General features: G+C 38.3%; 1 protein-coding gene across 5 annotated transcripts in view; it reads right to left on the bottom strand.

The window, feature by feature from the left end:
• PKNOX1 (PBX/knotted 1 homeobox 1) overlaps positions 1–13,680 on the bottom strand; it is a 182,667-nt gene that overhangs the window by 103,418 nt on the left and 65,569 nt on the right. For 3 of the 5 annotated variants that reach the window (XM_069074820.1, XM_069074818.1, XM_069074817.1), the window contains exon 3: positions 57–166. The exons of 1 other annotated variant lie outside the window; for it this stretch is intronic. Coding sequence is in view for 1 of the 4 variants with exons in the window: in XM_069074817.1 (XP_068930918.1) it covers positions 57–107 (51 nt within the window). In the remaining 3 variants the exon portion in view is untranslated. Of the gene's footprint in view, positions 1–56; positions 167–13,680 lie in introns of those variants that run through there. One more of the 5 variants, XM_069074821.1, reaches the window with a different exon arrangement.

Here is a 13,680-nt window from a genome sequence, read left to right as displayed (position 1 = left end):
AGTTTCTAGTCAATAAAACAGATAAAAGCGTTTTAGGAAAATTACAAAGCTCTCACTTGTTGACCATCTTGATAGCTGTCTATATTTAATGTCTGTGTAGCCATCATGGTTAATGAAGCTTTTATTATAAGGCATCAAATCATCTTAAATCAAAAGCAACTGTATTCTGGAAAAAAAAAAAACAAGCACAAAGATATTAGTTAATATAGTTTTAGAAATCCTTCCCTTATCCCCACCCAGATGCCTCACAATTTAAAAACAAATTTACTTTGTCAGTAGAAATTCAGAGGAGATCAGTTATATTATTCTTCAAGTCAATAACTTGCAACTTATTTATAGAATTTTTATAGGATCAGGGTTGTATTTCTGTATGTATTTGTATGTGCTTCTAGAGAGGCTGATGTTGCTGCCGAGTACTATGCTACCCAGAGAGACTATGAAAATTTTTCATTTCTGTGAGAAACTCTGCTGCCTTTAGCAGGAAAATGGAAAGGACCTAAAAAAAACCCTGTTATAATCAATTATCTACTTTATTTGCAACTTTTTACTGAGAATATCTCCACATCCCCAACTGACTCCTTCCTGTGTGTCAATGAGTGAATCTTGTATACTTTCATTTATCTACCAAGTTTGTATACATTCATCAGTTTTCTAATTTTTTTCCCTCCTCATTTTATTTTTCATTATCAAAAGATTATAAGTCCTTCAGTTATATGTAGTAAGGATGTAGAGCTTGGCTAGTGGTCAAGCGAACAACAAGATGGTGGACTAGATACTTTTCCCACCCTCCACTAATTCTCAAAAACCAACCTAAAAGGAATTATACATCTGATGAAGCAATTACAGGACAAAGAGAACCACAACAAGGGAAAATCCTTGTAAATTAACAAAGGGGAATGTATCACTTTCCCAGCATACACAATCCCAGAAAGGCTATAAAGAGCAGAGACTAATTTAATCATCTCACCAATTTTCATGAGTTCACTGATCCTTTCTATGATGCCCAGATCAGTCCTAGTCTCACTTGAACTACAGACTCCCATCACCAGCTGCCTTTTGAATGCTGTAAGCTGGATATTCCATAAGCATTTCAAATACATGTGTAGGACAGAACTGTTTTCCCCTAGATGGTCCTCTCTTCTTAACTTACCAATTGCTGTCAAGGGCACCTACATGCTCCTGGGCATGTAGGTTCAAACCAATGTGGCACACTCGACTCTCTCTCGTCACTCATATCTGAGCCATTACCAAATCTAGTCATTTCTCCCTTCACACCATCTCTGGCATCTATCTCCTTTCCACTCACAATAACCACTGCTCTCATTCAGACCCTCATTACTTCTTACCCTGGACTATTGCAATTGCCCTCTGGTTGTTCTCTGCCTTTATCTAGTCTCTCCCACTCTAATCCATGTTCCCTTTAGCTACTAAAATGGTTTTCCATGTAACATCCCACTCAGTAAGCTCCAATGGCAGCCTATCACCTCCAGGATTAAGTATAAACTCATCTGTTTAGCATTTAAAGTTGCTCCTCATCTGGTCCTTCTCACAATTCCAGGCTTCTTTCACTTTACTGGCCCCCTATACAATCCAGTGTACACTATGTGATGCTCCTTGCACATGGCCCTCCAACTTCCATCTCTGGGCCTTTGTATTGGGGTTGCCCCCCCCCCATGCCTGGAATGCTCTGCCTCCACATCCAAATATCCCTGACTTCTTCCCTCAAGACTGAGATCAAGTCCTTTTTTCTGCAGGAAGCCTTTCCCTTCCCAAGCCCCAGCTCCTAGTGCCTTCTATTTCCAGATTACCTTTCATCTTCTTTGTATAAATCTTAGATGTATTTGGTTGTTTAAATGATGTCTTACCCATCAGAATGAGCTCCTTTAGGACTCAGATTGTTTTTTCCTTTCTTTATTTGCACTTTGGTCTGAACACAGTGCCTGGGTTACAATTAAGAACTTAATAAATGTTTGTTGACTATTTTATCTTGCTTTCTGGGACTTAAATTTCCAATAAAAGAAGTTGTTCTATACCAATCAATGAATAAGCATTTGTTAAGTTATTACTGTCAGGCACTAAACTAAGGACTGGGGACACAAAGAAAGGCAATAGAGTTTCTGATCTAAGGAGTTTACAATATGAGGGAGACAATATACAAACAACCATGTACAGTCAAGCTAAAAACAAAATAAACTAGAAATAACCAACAGATGGAAGGAAGTAAGAGGAATAGGAAAAGGCTTGTGTAGTAACATTTTAGCTGGGACTCGAAGGAAATGAGGGAAGCTAGGGGGCAGGGATGAGGAGGGAGATTATTCCAGGAATGGAGGACAACCAGTGAAAATGCTTGAGCTGTGAAAGAGTGAAATATCAAAAGAACATGGAGGCTAGTGTCACTGGATGAAAGAATATGGAGTGCGGGTGGGAGGGAGTTGGGGGAAGATATAAGAAGGCTGTAAAAGTGTGTGTGGGGGGGGGTGGTCCTAGGTTATGAAAAGCTTTGAACACCAGAGGATTTTGTATCTGATCCTAGAGATGACAGGGAGATAGTGGAGTCTACTGAGTGGGGCATGACATGATCAGACCTAAATTTTAGAAAAGTAACATCTGCAACCCAAGGAAGGATAGACTGGAGTGGGAAGCGACTTAGAGCAGTCAGACCAACCAGCAGGCTATTTCAATAGTCCAGGAGAGAGAAGATAAGAGTCTGTAGCAGAAGATACAGATACTGCCTGGCTAGGGTTCCTTTCAGTTTTATATCTATGTTTCTTATGATCCATGGCCAAGCACATAAAATATAATATCAGGACCATAAGCATTAATACTGATGCAATATTGATGTCAATACCTGAATCTTACTCTAATGCAGACTACAACAGAAAATACATTCCCTAGTACCCAAAGTACCTGGTTTAATAAATTCTTGTCAACTTACTAATGGACCAAGACCAGTAAAACCTGAGACCATCAATGTGGGAGAAGACTGAGGTGACACTGCTGTCTAGACTTGGGAGTGCAAATAACAGCAAAAGAGGACAAGTCAGAAAGTGACTGAAATGGAAATATAAAGAAAAAAGGCTGAAATATTGAAGATTTCAAAAGGAAGAAAATTCAATAAAATCCAAAGCACATGTAAATCAACAGAGAGGATCCTAGAACTAGAAGAATGTATGAAATCCAAAGGCTCAAAGAGACTAGAAGGTCTCTTTACAAATATTCTAAGACAAAGGAAAGTCAACCAATGTCTGATGAAACAGAATTTTCTGGAATCCCAAGAAAGCATGGGATAGCAACAAGAAATTCCAAAATAGTGCAAAAGGGAGGTGAAAATTTTAAGAAATTTAAGAAGAACAGGGGCGCCCAGGTAGCACAGCAAGTAAGAGCACCGGCTCCAGTGTTGAGAAGACCTGGAGATCGAATTCTGGGCTCAGACACTTAGCACCCACCCAGAAACACCTGACCATGTAACCTTGGGCAAGTTACTTAACCCCGATTGCTTTAAAAAAAAAAATTAAGAACAAATGTCAGAACTCAAATAACAAAACAGAAAAAAAAATTAAATCCATGATGCAAAGTTTCTGCAAAGGAATAACAGAAAATGTTAACTTTAAAATGCAAAAATACTTAAATGAAAGAAAATCAGTCAGATGAGAAGCAAAAGGCAATTACATTAAGAGAAATGGACAATTTTGATTACATAAAATTTAATTAAGTTTTTACACAAACAAAATGAATACAGCTAAAATTAAGAGAGAAGAAAATGCAAAAAATTCTTTGCAGCAAGTTTTTCTGATAAAGTTCTCATTACTAAGACACACAGGGAACTAATTCAAATTTATAAGAATAAAAGCCATTCCCCAACTGATAAATGGTCAATGGACATGAATAGGCAGTTTTCAGAGGAAGAAATTCAAGTCATTCTTAGCCATATATTTTTTAAAAATGCTTTAATCTGATGATGAGAAAAATGTCAATTAAAATAACTCAGATTCCACCTCACATTTATCAGATTGTCTGAGGTGACAAAAAAAAGAAAATGAGAAAGGCTGGAGTGAAATGTGGGGAAAAAGGCACATTAATGAACTATTTTTTTTTTGGAAGGTGGAAGGCAAGATAACTGGGGTTAAGTGAATTGCCTAAGGTCACACAGCTAGTAAGTGTCAAGTGTCTCAGGCCAGATTTGAACTCAGGTCCTCCTAACTCAAGGGCTGGTGCTCTATTCACTGCATCACTTAGCTGCCCTATTAATGCACTATTCTTAAAACTATGACCTAGTACAGTCATTCTGCAAAACATCTGAGAATCATACCCCAAAAGTTACTGCATTGTAAATACCCTTTGACTCAGCCATACTGCTAGTAGATCCTACGAGATGAAGGACCCATATGTACAAAAATATTTATAGCAGCTCTTTTTCATTTTAGCAAAGAACTAGAAACTGAGAAAGTGTTCCTCAACTAGGGAATGGCTCAACAAGTAATAGAAAATGAATGTTATGTAATAATACTGTGCTACAAGCACTGATGATGGGAATGGTTTCAAGGAAACCTGAGGAAAAAATAAATTAAAGTTAAAAAATAAAGATGAGGAAACAGAAGAAAAAAGAATACATGATCCATACAAACCAAAGTCACTGACCTCAAAGACAGGGCTTATGGAACAACTTAAGGATCATAGGCTTCCCAGAAGAATATGACTACTCAAAACTAGAAAAAGAAAAAAAGAAATCCCAAAACCAAAACTTAATACCATTACACAGGGGATAATACAGTAAAAGTGCTGAGAACTTCTGAATTTAAAAAAAAAAGCCATACCAATCAATCTACCCAAAAATTATAGAGCTAGAAAAAACAGTAACAAAATTCATCTGGAAGAACAAAAGGTCCAGAATATCAAGGGAATTGGGGCGGCCAGGTGGCGCAGTGAGTAAGAGCACTGGCCCCAGAGTTGGGAGACCTGGGATCGGTTCCAGCCTCAGATACTCAGCACCCACACAAAAATAACTGGCTGTGTAACCTTGAGCAAGTAACTTAACCCCGATTGCTTTAAAAAAAAAAAAGAATATCAAGGGAAATAATGAAAAGAAATGCTATGGAATGTGGACTAGCCATACCAGATTTTAAACTTTATCAAAAAGCAGCAGTCCTCAAAACTACTTGGTACTGGCTGAGGAACAGAGTAGTGTATCAGTGGAATAGATTGGGTATATGAGACACAGTAGTTAATGACTATGGTAATAAACTGTTTGATAAACCCAAAGACTCCAGCTTCTGGGATAAGAACTCAGTATTTGACAAAAACTGCTGGGAAAACTGGAAAATAAAATGGCAGAAACCAATATCTTATACCATATACCCCAAAAAGTCTAAAAGGGTACATGATCTAGATATAAATACTGATACTGTAAGCAATTTGGGAGAGCAAGGAATAGTTTACCTGTCAGATTTATGGAGAAGGAAAGAATTTATGACCAAACAAGAGATAGGGGAATGAATGGCTAAACAAGTTGTGGTATATTAACATAATGGAATACTTTTGTGCTATAAGAAATGAGGAGCAGACGAACTTCATAATAACCTGGAGGGACTTATATAAACCGATACCGAGTGAGGAGAGCAGAACCAGGAGAACTCTGTACACAATTACAGACAAATCGTATCTGTGGTGACTGACTTTGATAGACTGGGCTCCACTCAGCAATGCAATGTTATAAGACAACTCCAAAGGACTCATGAAGGAAAAGGCTATCCACATGCAGAGAAAGAACTACAGAGTCTGAATGCAGATTGAAGCAAGCTACTTGTTCTTTCTCTTTTTTGTTTTGTTCCTTCTTTCTTGTTCATTCCACTGGTTATCATTCTTCTTTACAACTTGACTAATGTTTAATGTGAAGGTATTTGAAGAACCTGTATCGAATTGCATGCTACCATGGAAAGGGGAGAGGGGAGGATAGAGAGGGAGAGAAAATTTGGAACTCAAGGAGTGTGGAACTGAATGGTGTAAACTAAAAGTAAGTAAATAAATTTTTTTAAATTTAAGAATGAGAGAGTGGGGTCTCAACCCAAAAGAAGAAAGGCATCCCACTTAAGAGCACTCCCATGAAGAAAAGGTATATACCTACAATAGGAGACATGAACTTTCCTTAAGAAGAATTTAATCAAGTAACAACAATGGAACAATATCAAGAAGCTTATATTCTAATAGAGAGGACAAGTAGGCCACATATAATTATATACAGAAAAAACATAATGTAGTTAATTAAAAGATCATTGGAAGGAAGAAATTACATGGAAAGTGTTGTATCTCCATGGACAATAATCCTACCTGAGAAGAAGGGAAATGTGAGCTCTTAGGGAAACCTGGTAACCAGAAAGTAGATATGGATCTAGAACGGAAGGATAATAACAATGGAGAAGGGAGATCAAATCCCATGATTTGAAATATGGGATAATTCCTAACATTAGATATTGCTTTGATCCACATTGTTACTTCCCTCACAAATTGAGATATCTAAGAGTGAGGCATAGCAGAAAAAAGAGGATAATGTAATAAAAAGCAGAAACGCAATAACTAAGAAATTTGTCTTCTAACAAGGAATTAAAGAAGGAACTCAAACCCAGTACCTTAAGAAGCTTTAACTCCATGAGGATCACAAAAAGACTAAAGAAATAATAAACCACAAATCAGAGAATAAAATTTCAGGAGAGGAAGAGAATCAATGGTAAAAAAAATAAATAAATAAAGGAAGTCTTCTTAGAAAAAAAAGCATAAATCATTTTTTAAAAATACAAGAAGTTGGGGGAGGGAAAGAAACGGGGGTTGAATTATTCACTTGAGGGAATAAAAGGCCAAAAAGAAATAGAGAAAACTACATAAAAAGAGGAAAATTACAAATTAAGAAAAAAACTGACATAACTGAGATTAGAGATTGAGAGAGGGTAAGAACCTATAGGGACTAGAATTGCATTAAAGTCATTTAAGTGAAATTAATCACAAGGACAAAGTAATAAAAGTGAAAGTAGAAGAAAAAATTTTAAGATATATTTAAAACAGCAATAACAGAGGCACAAATGAAGGAAAATATAAATTTAACTTTCATGACTTTAAACATAAAGAGACTAAATAAACCAATAGAATAAAGAGTACAAAAAAAGAAACAACAATGAAGAAAACATGCTCCCCCTTCAACAACATACCAGTGTATCTATCTTCCCCAAACACCTTCAATGTCAACTATTTACATGTTGCATCTTTGCCAATTTGCTGCATGAGGCGGAACCTCAGTGCTTTGATTTGTACTTCTGTTATTATTAGAGACTTGGCACTCTCTTTCTTATGGTTGTTTTTATTGTTGTTCAGTCAGTTTTCTGTCATGTCTGACTCTTTGTGACCCCTTTGGGGGTTTTGTTGGCAAAAATACTTAAGAGGTTTGCCATTTCCTTCTCCCGCTTATTTTACAGAGGAGGAAAAGGAAGCAAACAGAGAGTAAGGCTGGATTTGAACTCAGGTCTTCCTGACTTCAAGCCCAGCACTCTACTGACTGAACCATTCAGCTGCCCATATGATTGTAAACAGTTTGCAACTCTTCTTTTGATAACTGTTTGTTTATATCCTATGACCATTTATCTATTTTGGAATAAGTTTTGGTCAGAATATTTCTCTATCTTTCTATCTACTTCAACATATGTACCTACATAGAAAAATGTACATGCATATATTTATTGTCTAAATATCTTGAATCTAAGGTAAATCCAATTTTATATAAAGAAGTTTTCTAATTCAATTGCTTTCCTTCTTATCCTAAGTGATTTAATTTTTTTTGTGCAAAAGCTTTTCAATTTCAGATTATCAAATTGCTTCTGTTCCTTGTATTATTTCCTACCCATAACCATAACAAGTTTATGATCTGATTATTTTTGTTTTATTGTATACTCTTCAATGTAAAGGCCATGTGTTCATTTTGAATTTATGAAATATGGCATAAAATATTAGATTAAAACTAATTTCTACCAGATTGCACCTCAATTATCCTAGATATTTTAATGAGATAGAGAGTTTTTTCCTAAATAAATTATTTCCTAAATAATTTTCTGGTTTATTGAGCATTGGGTTATTGAATTCCACTAGTTCTGATTTTTCCTTGCCTAATTTGTTCCACTCATGAATACCATTTTATATTATGGCTTCAAGCATGGAAGTGCTTTCCCCTTTGTCCATACCTTTTTCATGATTTCCCTTGATATTCTAGATTTTTTGTTTTTTCAAATGAATTTATTATTGTTGTTAATGACAACAACAATAATAATATCATTTTAATGTTTGTAAAGTGCTTTACAAATATTATCTCATTTTATCCTCACAAGAATCCTGAGAGCTAAATGCTATTATCAGTCCCTGGCCTCAAGGAGCTTACATACTCTCAGCAGAGATAGCATATACATATATAAGTTTATACAAAATACATGCAAAATAGAAGTAAATTTCTTGGGGAGTAGAGGTGGGGAAGCATCAGCAGCTGGGAAGAAATCAGGGAAAGGTTCATGTAGAAAGTAGAACTTGGGCTGAACTTTGAAGTAAACTAAGGAAAAAGGGGCAAAGCTGAGAAGGAATTGCATTCCAGGGATAAGAGGAATCATTCATTGCAAAGGCAAAGATAAATGAGTCATTGAGCATGAGAAGCAACAAGAATTTGGCTCTTCTGCAAGGTGCATGAAGGAGAGTAACGTATAAGAAACATGGAAGATAATGAAGGACTTTAAATACCCTATAGGGGAATTTGTATTTGATCCTAAATTTAAGAGACAAGACAGCAGTGTAAACAGCAAATCACTGTTAACTCCCCTATATTCACCTCCAAACAACCACAAAATAGCACCCCCAAAACAAATCCTGGAACAGCAGAACCAGCAAAAAGATGGGGTAAAACAATCTTTTAGCCCAAGAAACTTGGAAGATTAGCAAGGTCTATCTCACTCAGGTAAAAGGGGGAGCCCAGGACAAGATGTGTCCTATAAAGTCAAGAGCAAACCTGACCTCTGCAAACCAGAGGGAGATCTTGAGCCCCAATGTGGTAGAACAGGCAAATGTCAACACCAGGACCCCCTCCTCCCCACCATCTGCCTCAGCACAGCCAGGGGAATGGGCATACTCCATAATAACTCCAAGAACCTCCATGAGCTTCAGCATAGCTCCAGGCAAACAGGCAACATCTAGTGGCCAGACCTCCAGGTGCTTCAGCATAGCCCTGAACAAACAGGCAACCTTCAGCAGCCAGGTCACCAAGTACTTCAGCGTAGCCCCAGGAAAATGCAGAAACATCCCACTGGCCTCAGCACACATCAAACACCAGCAGGAGGACCTTTGCTTAGCACCAAGTAAGCTGCCAGACCCCTATGGCTTTCAGTAGTGCCAGCCACACCCCACCCCCTCAGCATAGCACCATACATGAGGGTTCCCTGTGGGCCTCAGGGCAATTATCACTACAGCACCAGGTAAATAGTCAGGTCCTGCAGTCTTTGGCACAAGAAGCCTGAGACAGTGCCCCCTCCACCTCAGGACTAGAACTCAAATTTAAAAGAAAGGAAAAAGGCCAAAAAATATGAGCAAAAAAGAACAAAAAGGGAATCTAGCAAAAAACAGTTATTATGGTGACAGGGAACACCAAGACACAAACTCAGAAGAGGACAGTAATGGCAAAAGCCTCAAAGAAAAACAGTAAGTTGTCTCGAGCCCAGGAAGAACTCATGGAAGAGCTCAAAAAGGAGCCTATAAATCATATAAGAGAAGTAGAAGGAAAATAAGGAAAATCAGGAAAAGAAATGAAATGATGCAAAAGAATTATGGGGAAAAAGTCAACAACTTGGCAAAAGAAAACAACTGCTTAAAAAATAGAATCAGCCAAATGGAAAATGAGATACAAAAACCCATGAAGAAAATAACTCCCTAAAAATTACCACTTGACCAAATGGAAAAGGAAATATAAAAGTTAACTGAGGAAAACAACATTAAAAGTTAGAATTGGACAAGTGGAAGCTATTGGCTTTATGAGACATCAAAAATCAATCAAATTCAAAAGAATGAAAAAATAGAACAAAGTGTAAAATACCTCACTGGAAAAACAACTGACATGGAAAATAGATCCAGGAGAAATGATGTCAGAATCACTGAACTACCTGAAAGCCATAATTAAAAGAATGACCTGGATAGCATCTTTCAAGAAATTATCAAGGAAAACTGCCCTGATATCCTGGAACAAGAGGGCAAAACAGGCGTTGAAAGAATCCACCTATTACCTCAGGAAAGAGATCCCAAAATAAAAACTCCAAGTAACATTATAGCCAAATTTCAGAACTAACAAGTCAAGGAAAAATTACTGCAAGTGGCCAGAAAGAAACAATTTTGGCAACTGAATGGAGGACAGAACAGAAGGAGGAGGAATTTGAGGCAGGAAGACTAATCAGAGCATTGCTATAGTCCAGACATGAAGTAATAGAGGCCTGCACCATAGTGGTGGCAATGTCAGATGAGAGAATGGGATGAATAGGTAAAATCAACAGGCCTTTACTTAAAATTGAATATGTAAGGAGGGAGGTAGAGAGGGAAGGAAGAAGGGAAAAGGGAGAGAGAAAGAGAGACAGACAAACATCGAAGATCGATGCCTAAGTTGTATGCCCGGGTAACTGAAAGGATGGTGGTACCCTTGGTGGGAATAGGAAAGGAACGAGAGTTTGAGGAGCAAAGATAATGAATTCCGTTTTGGACACGCTGAGTTTAAACTGTCTATAGGGCATCTAGTTGGAAATGTGAGTCTGGAAGCTAGGAGAGAGATTAGGGTTAGATGTACAGATTTCAGATGATCAGTATTAAATGATAATTGAATTCATGGAACTGATGAGATCATCAGTGTCCTAGCAACCTATACTGGGGCCAAGCAGGAGTCAAGACCAGGAAGTCTCAGCACAAGGGTACCATGAAAGAGGCCTTAATTCAATCCTCTTATTGGAGCGACTGAAAAACAGAGGGAAGGTTAAGCACTACTACCAACCGGCCCAGCAAGAGCTTCATGTAGGAGACCTGAAACCAACAAAATCATCCGGACACAGCAGAGGATGGAAGCAACTGTTAATTGTATTTTCTGATCAAGCAGCAGCTAAGGAAAGGCCAATACTAAAAATTATACTGGTCCACCAAGAGCTAGGCCCAGTGCCAGGGATTTTGGAAGAGATTTGGGTCCTGGTCCTAATCACTGGAATTCAATTATCTCCTGAAAGAAACCCCAAAGTAAAAGCATACACAAATGTCATAGTCAAGGAAATTTTGAATGGAGAAGGCACTAATAACCAAAGGCCTGATGGAGGAGATGGCACTTGAGCAGAATCTTAGGAAACTTAGGATTTTAAGGATAGAGGTGCTGAAGGTAAAAATAAGAAGAGGATCTATACAAGTCAACTTTTATAAAAGGTTCAGCTATCTGTGGTGAAGAAAGCCCTTAATTATCAACAAATGAATCACTTAAAAATGATGTAATATAATTTTCATGTAATCTCCCTGTGAGAACTGCTTACTGAATTCTAGAAATTTTGTTGACAGGAATCCAAGTAAAGCTCACTAGCTTACAGTATGCAAATACTATCTTAGCTGGGTTTCCTGCCTAGTCTCTAACTTTCCTGAGGAAAAAGAAAAATGCCGCTGCTTTACACTGAATGCCCTTTCTGGCATCCATTCTCTCTGCAGGTCTTCTGTTTGATCTCCTACCTCCCGGTGACTATCAGACTGCTCCCTTCCAGGTAAGGGGAATTCCATCAAGCCTCCAGTCTAGTCTCATGTCATTGCAGAAGGGGAATAACAATGTTTCCTCAGCTCCCAATACTAATCTTCTTGCCTGAACTGCCAAAAGCCCTGAGAGAACTCTCTATCCTGAGGCAAAACTACTAAAGTCAATGAAAACCTAACAAAACTCTTTCCTCAAAAGTTAACAAACACCCCCTGGTCAAACTCTCCCCATCCCAGATCATGAACCCCTCCCTCTCCTCTACCCTTCATGCCCAGTCCTTTATTGCCATTCCCTCCAACTCCCATCCCTGCCCTTCACACACTAATCTAGAACTATACACTCCTTCCACTGTGCTCCCTAGAACGCCTGCTTTGTGTGCAGCAAACCTGCTGTCATTTTAAAATGTTTTTCCTTTCATACTCCATCTATTTTCTGGCTCTCATTGAGACCTGACTTACTTCTCACACCAGCCTCCCCAGCACCCCTTTCCAGTACTGGTTTTACTTTCACTCATTCCTTCTAACTCATCAAGATGGGGAAGCTGGGATACTTCTTGTTCCCAACTACCACTTCCAGGAGTCTCCCTCTAGCACTATCATTTAGTAACCTCTCCCCTGCTTTGAGATTCACTCAATTCACACCTATCATCTAATCAAAATCCTGGTAGCTGTTGGCTACCAACATTCAGAACAGTCTTCTTCTTTCCTCAGAGTTCAGTGCCTAACTCACAGTCTTTCTTTCCTCCATAACTCCTGACTCTACACTAAGGGACTTCAAAATATATACTGATATTCCTTCAAACACCCTAGTGTGGCGCAGTGAATAGAGAACCGGCCTGAAGTCAGGAGGACCTGAGTTCAAATCCAGCCTCAGACACTTAACACTTACTAGATGTGTGACCTTGGGTAAGTCACTTAACCCCAATTGCCCTGCCCTCCCCCCCTCCAAAAAAAAAAACTTCTCCACTTGCTCAATTCATAAAATCTACTCTTCTACCCTACTCAGTCACACCGAGTTGGTCGTATTCTTGATCTTGAAATCATCAAAAGTCCATGTTCATGAACTCTGAAATTCTATTATTTGATCACAATCTATTTTCATTCTACTTTTCTATCTGCCTTAAAACCTGAAACCCTGTTTTTATCCATACTGTAACCTCCATTCTCTTGACCTTTCAATTCTTTCCCAGGCCATCTCCCCTACCATACTCTCTTCCCTTAACCATTTTGATCCCTGGGTGAACTAATTCAACTCTACACTGTTCGTGAGTCCCTTGCCTCTTATTGTATCATTTGACCCTGCCAAGTCTCAGCCTTGGATCATTCTCTCCATCTGCTGTCTTTGTTCCCACACATGTGAATGAACAAAGCTGGAGAAAATAACAAAATCATGCTCACTGGGTCTACTACAAATTTATGCTAAATAACCTCAACTGAATCTACACGTACACAAAGCAACTCTTTGACATTTCCCAATAAATTCATTATCCTACCCATCACAGTACATCTTCCTGATTTTTTCATTCCTCCTCTCATATTTTACTGAAAATAAAAGACCATATTTGCCAAGATCTCCTTCTCCTTTTCTCCTTATATCACATCACTCAGATCTCTTCTGTCCTTCTGCCACCATTTCCTCCTTCACTCTTGTCTCACATAATGAACTTGGCCTTCTCCTTGCCAAGGGAAACACTTCTACATGCACAACTGATCCACTCCATTTCATCTAAAGGGGGCAAGACTGCCCAGTAGATAAAGCCTCACACACACGAGCTGTGTGACTATGGGCAAGTAATTTAACCTGTCTACCTCAGTTTCTACAACTGTATAATGGGGAAAATAACACCTACCTTCCAGGGTTGTTTTGAGGATCAAATGAAATAAAATTTTAAAGCACTTAGCATAGTC

Source organism: Petaurus breviceps, unplaced genomic scaffold (assembly GCF_028583685.1).
Source record: "Petaurus breviceps papuanus isolate PSGF00001 unplaced genomic scaffold, PetGlider_PUasm1.0 90897, whole genome shotgun sequence".
Taxonomy (NCBI): domain Eukaryota; kingdom Metazoa; phylum Chordata; class Mammalia; order Diprotodontia; family Petauridae; genus Petaurus; species Petaurus breviceps.
Note: the sequence above shows the minus strand (reverse complement) of the source record. Positions and strands in the feature narration are given on the sequence as shown.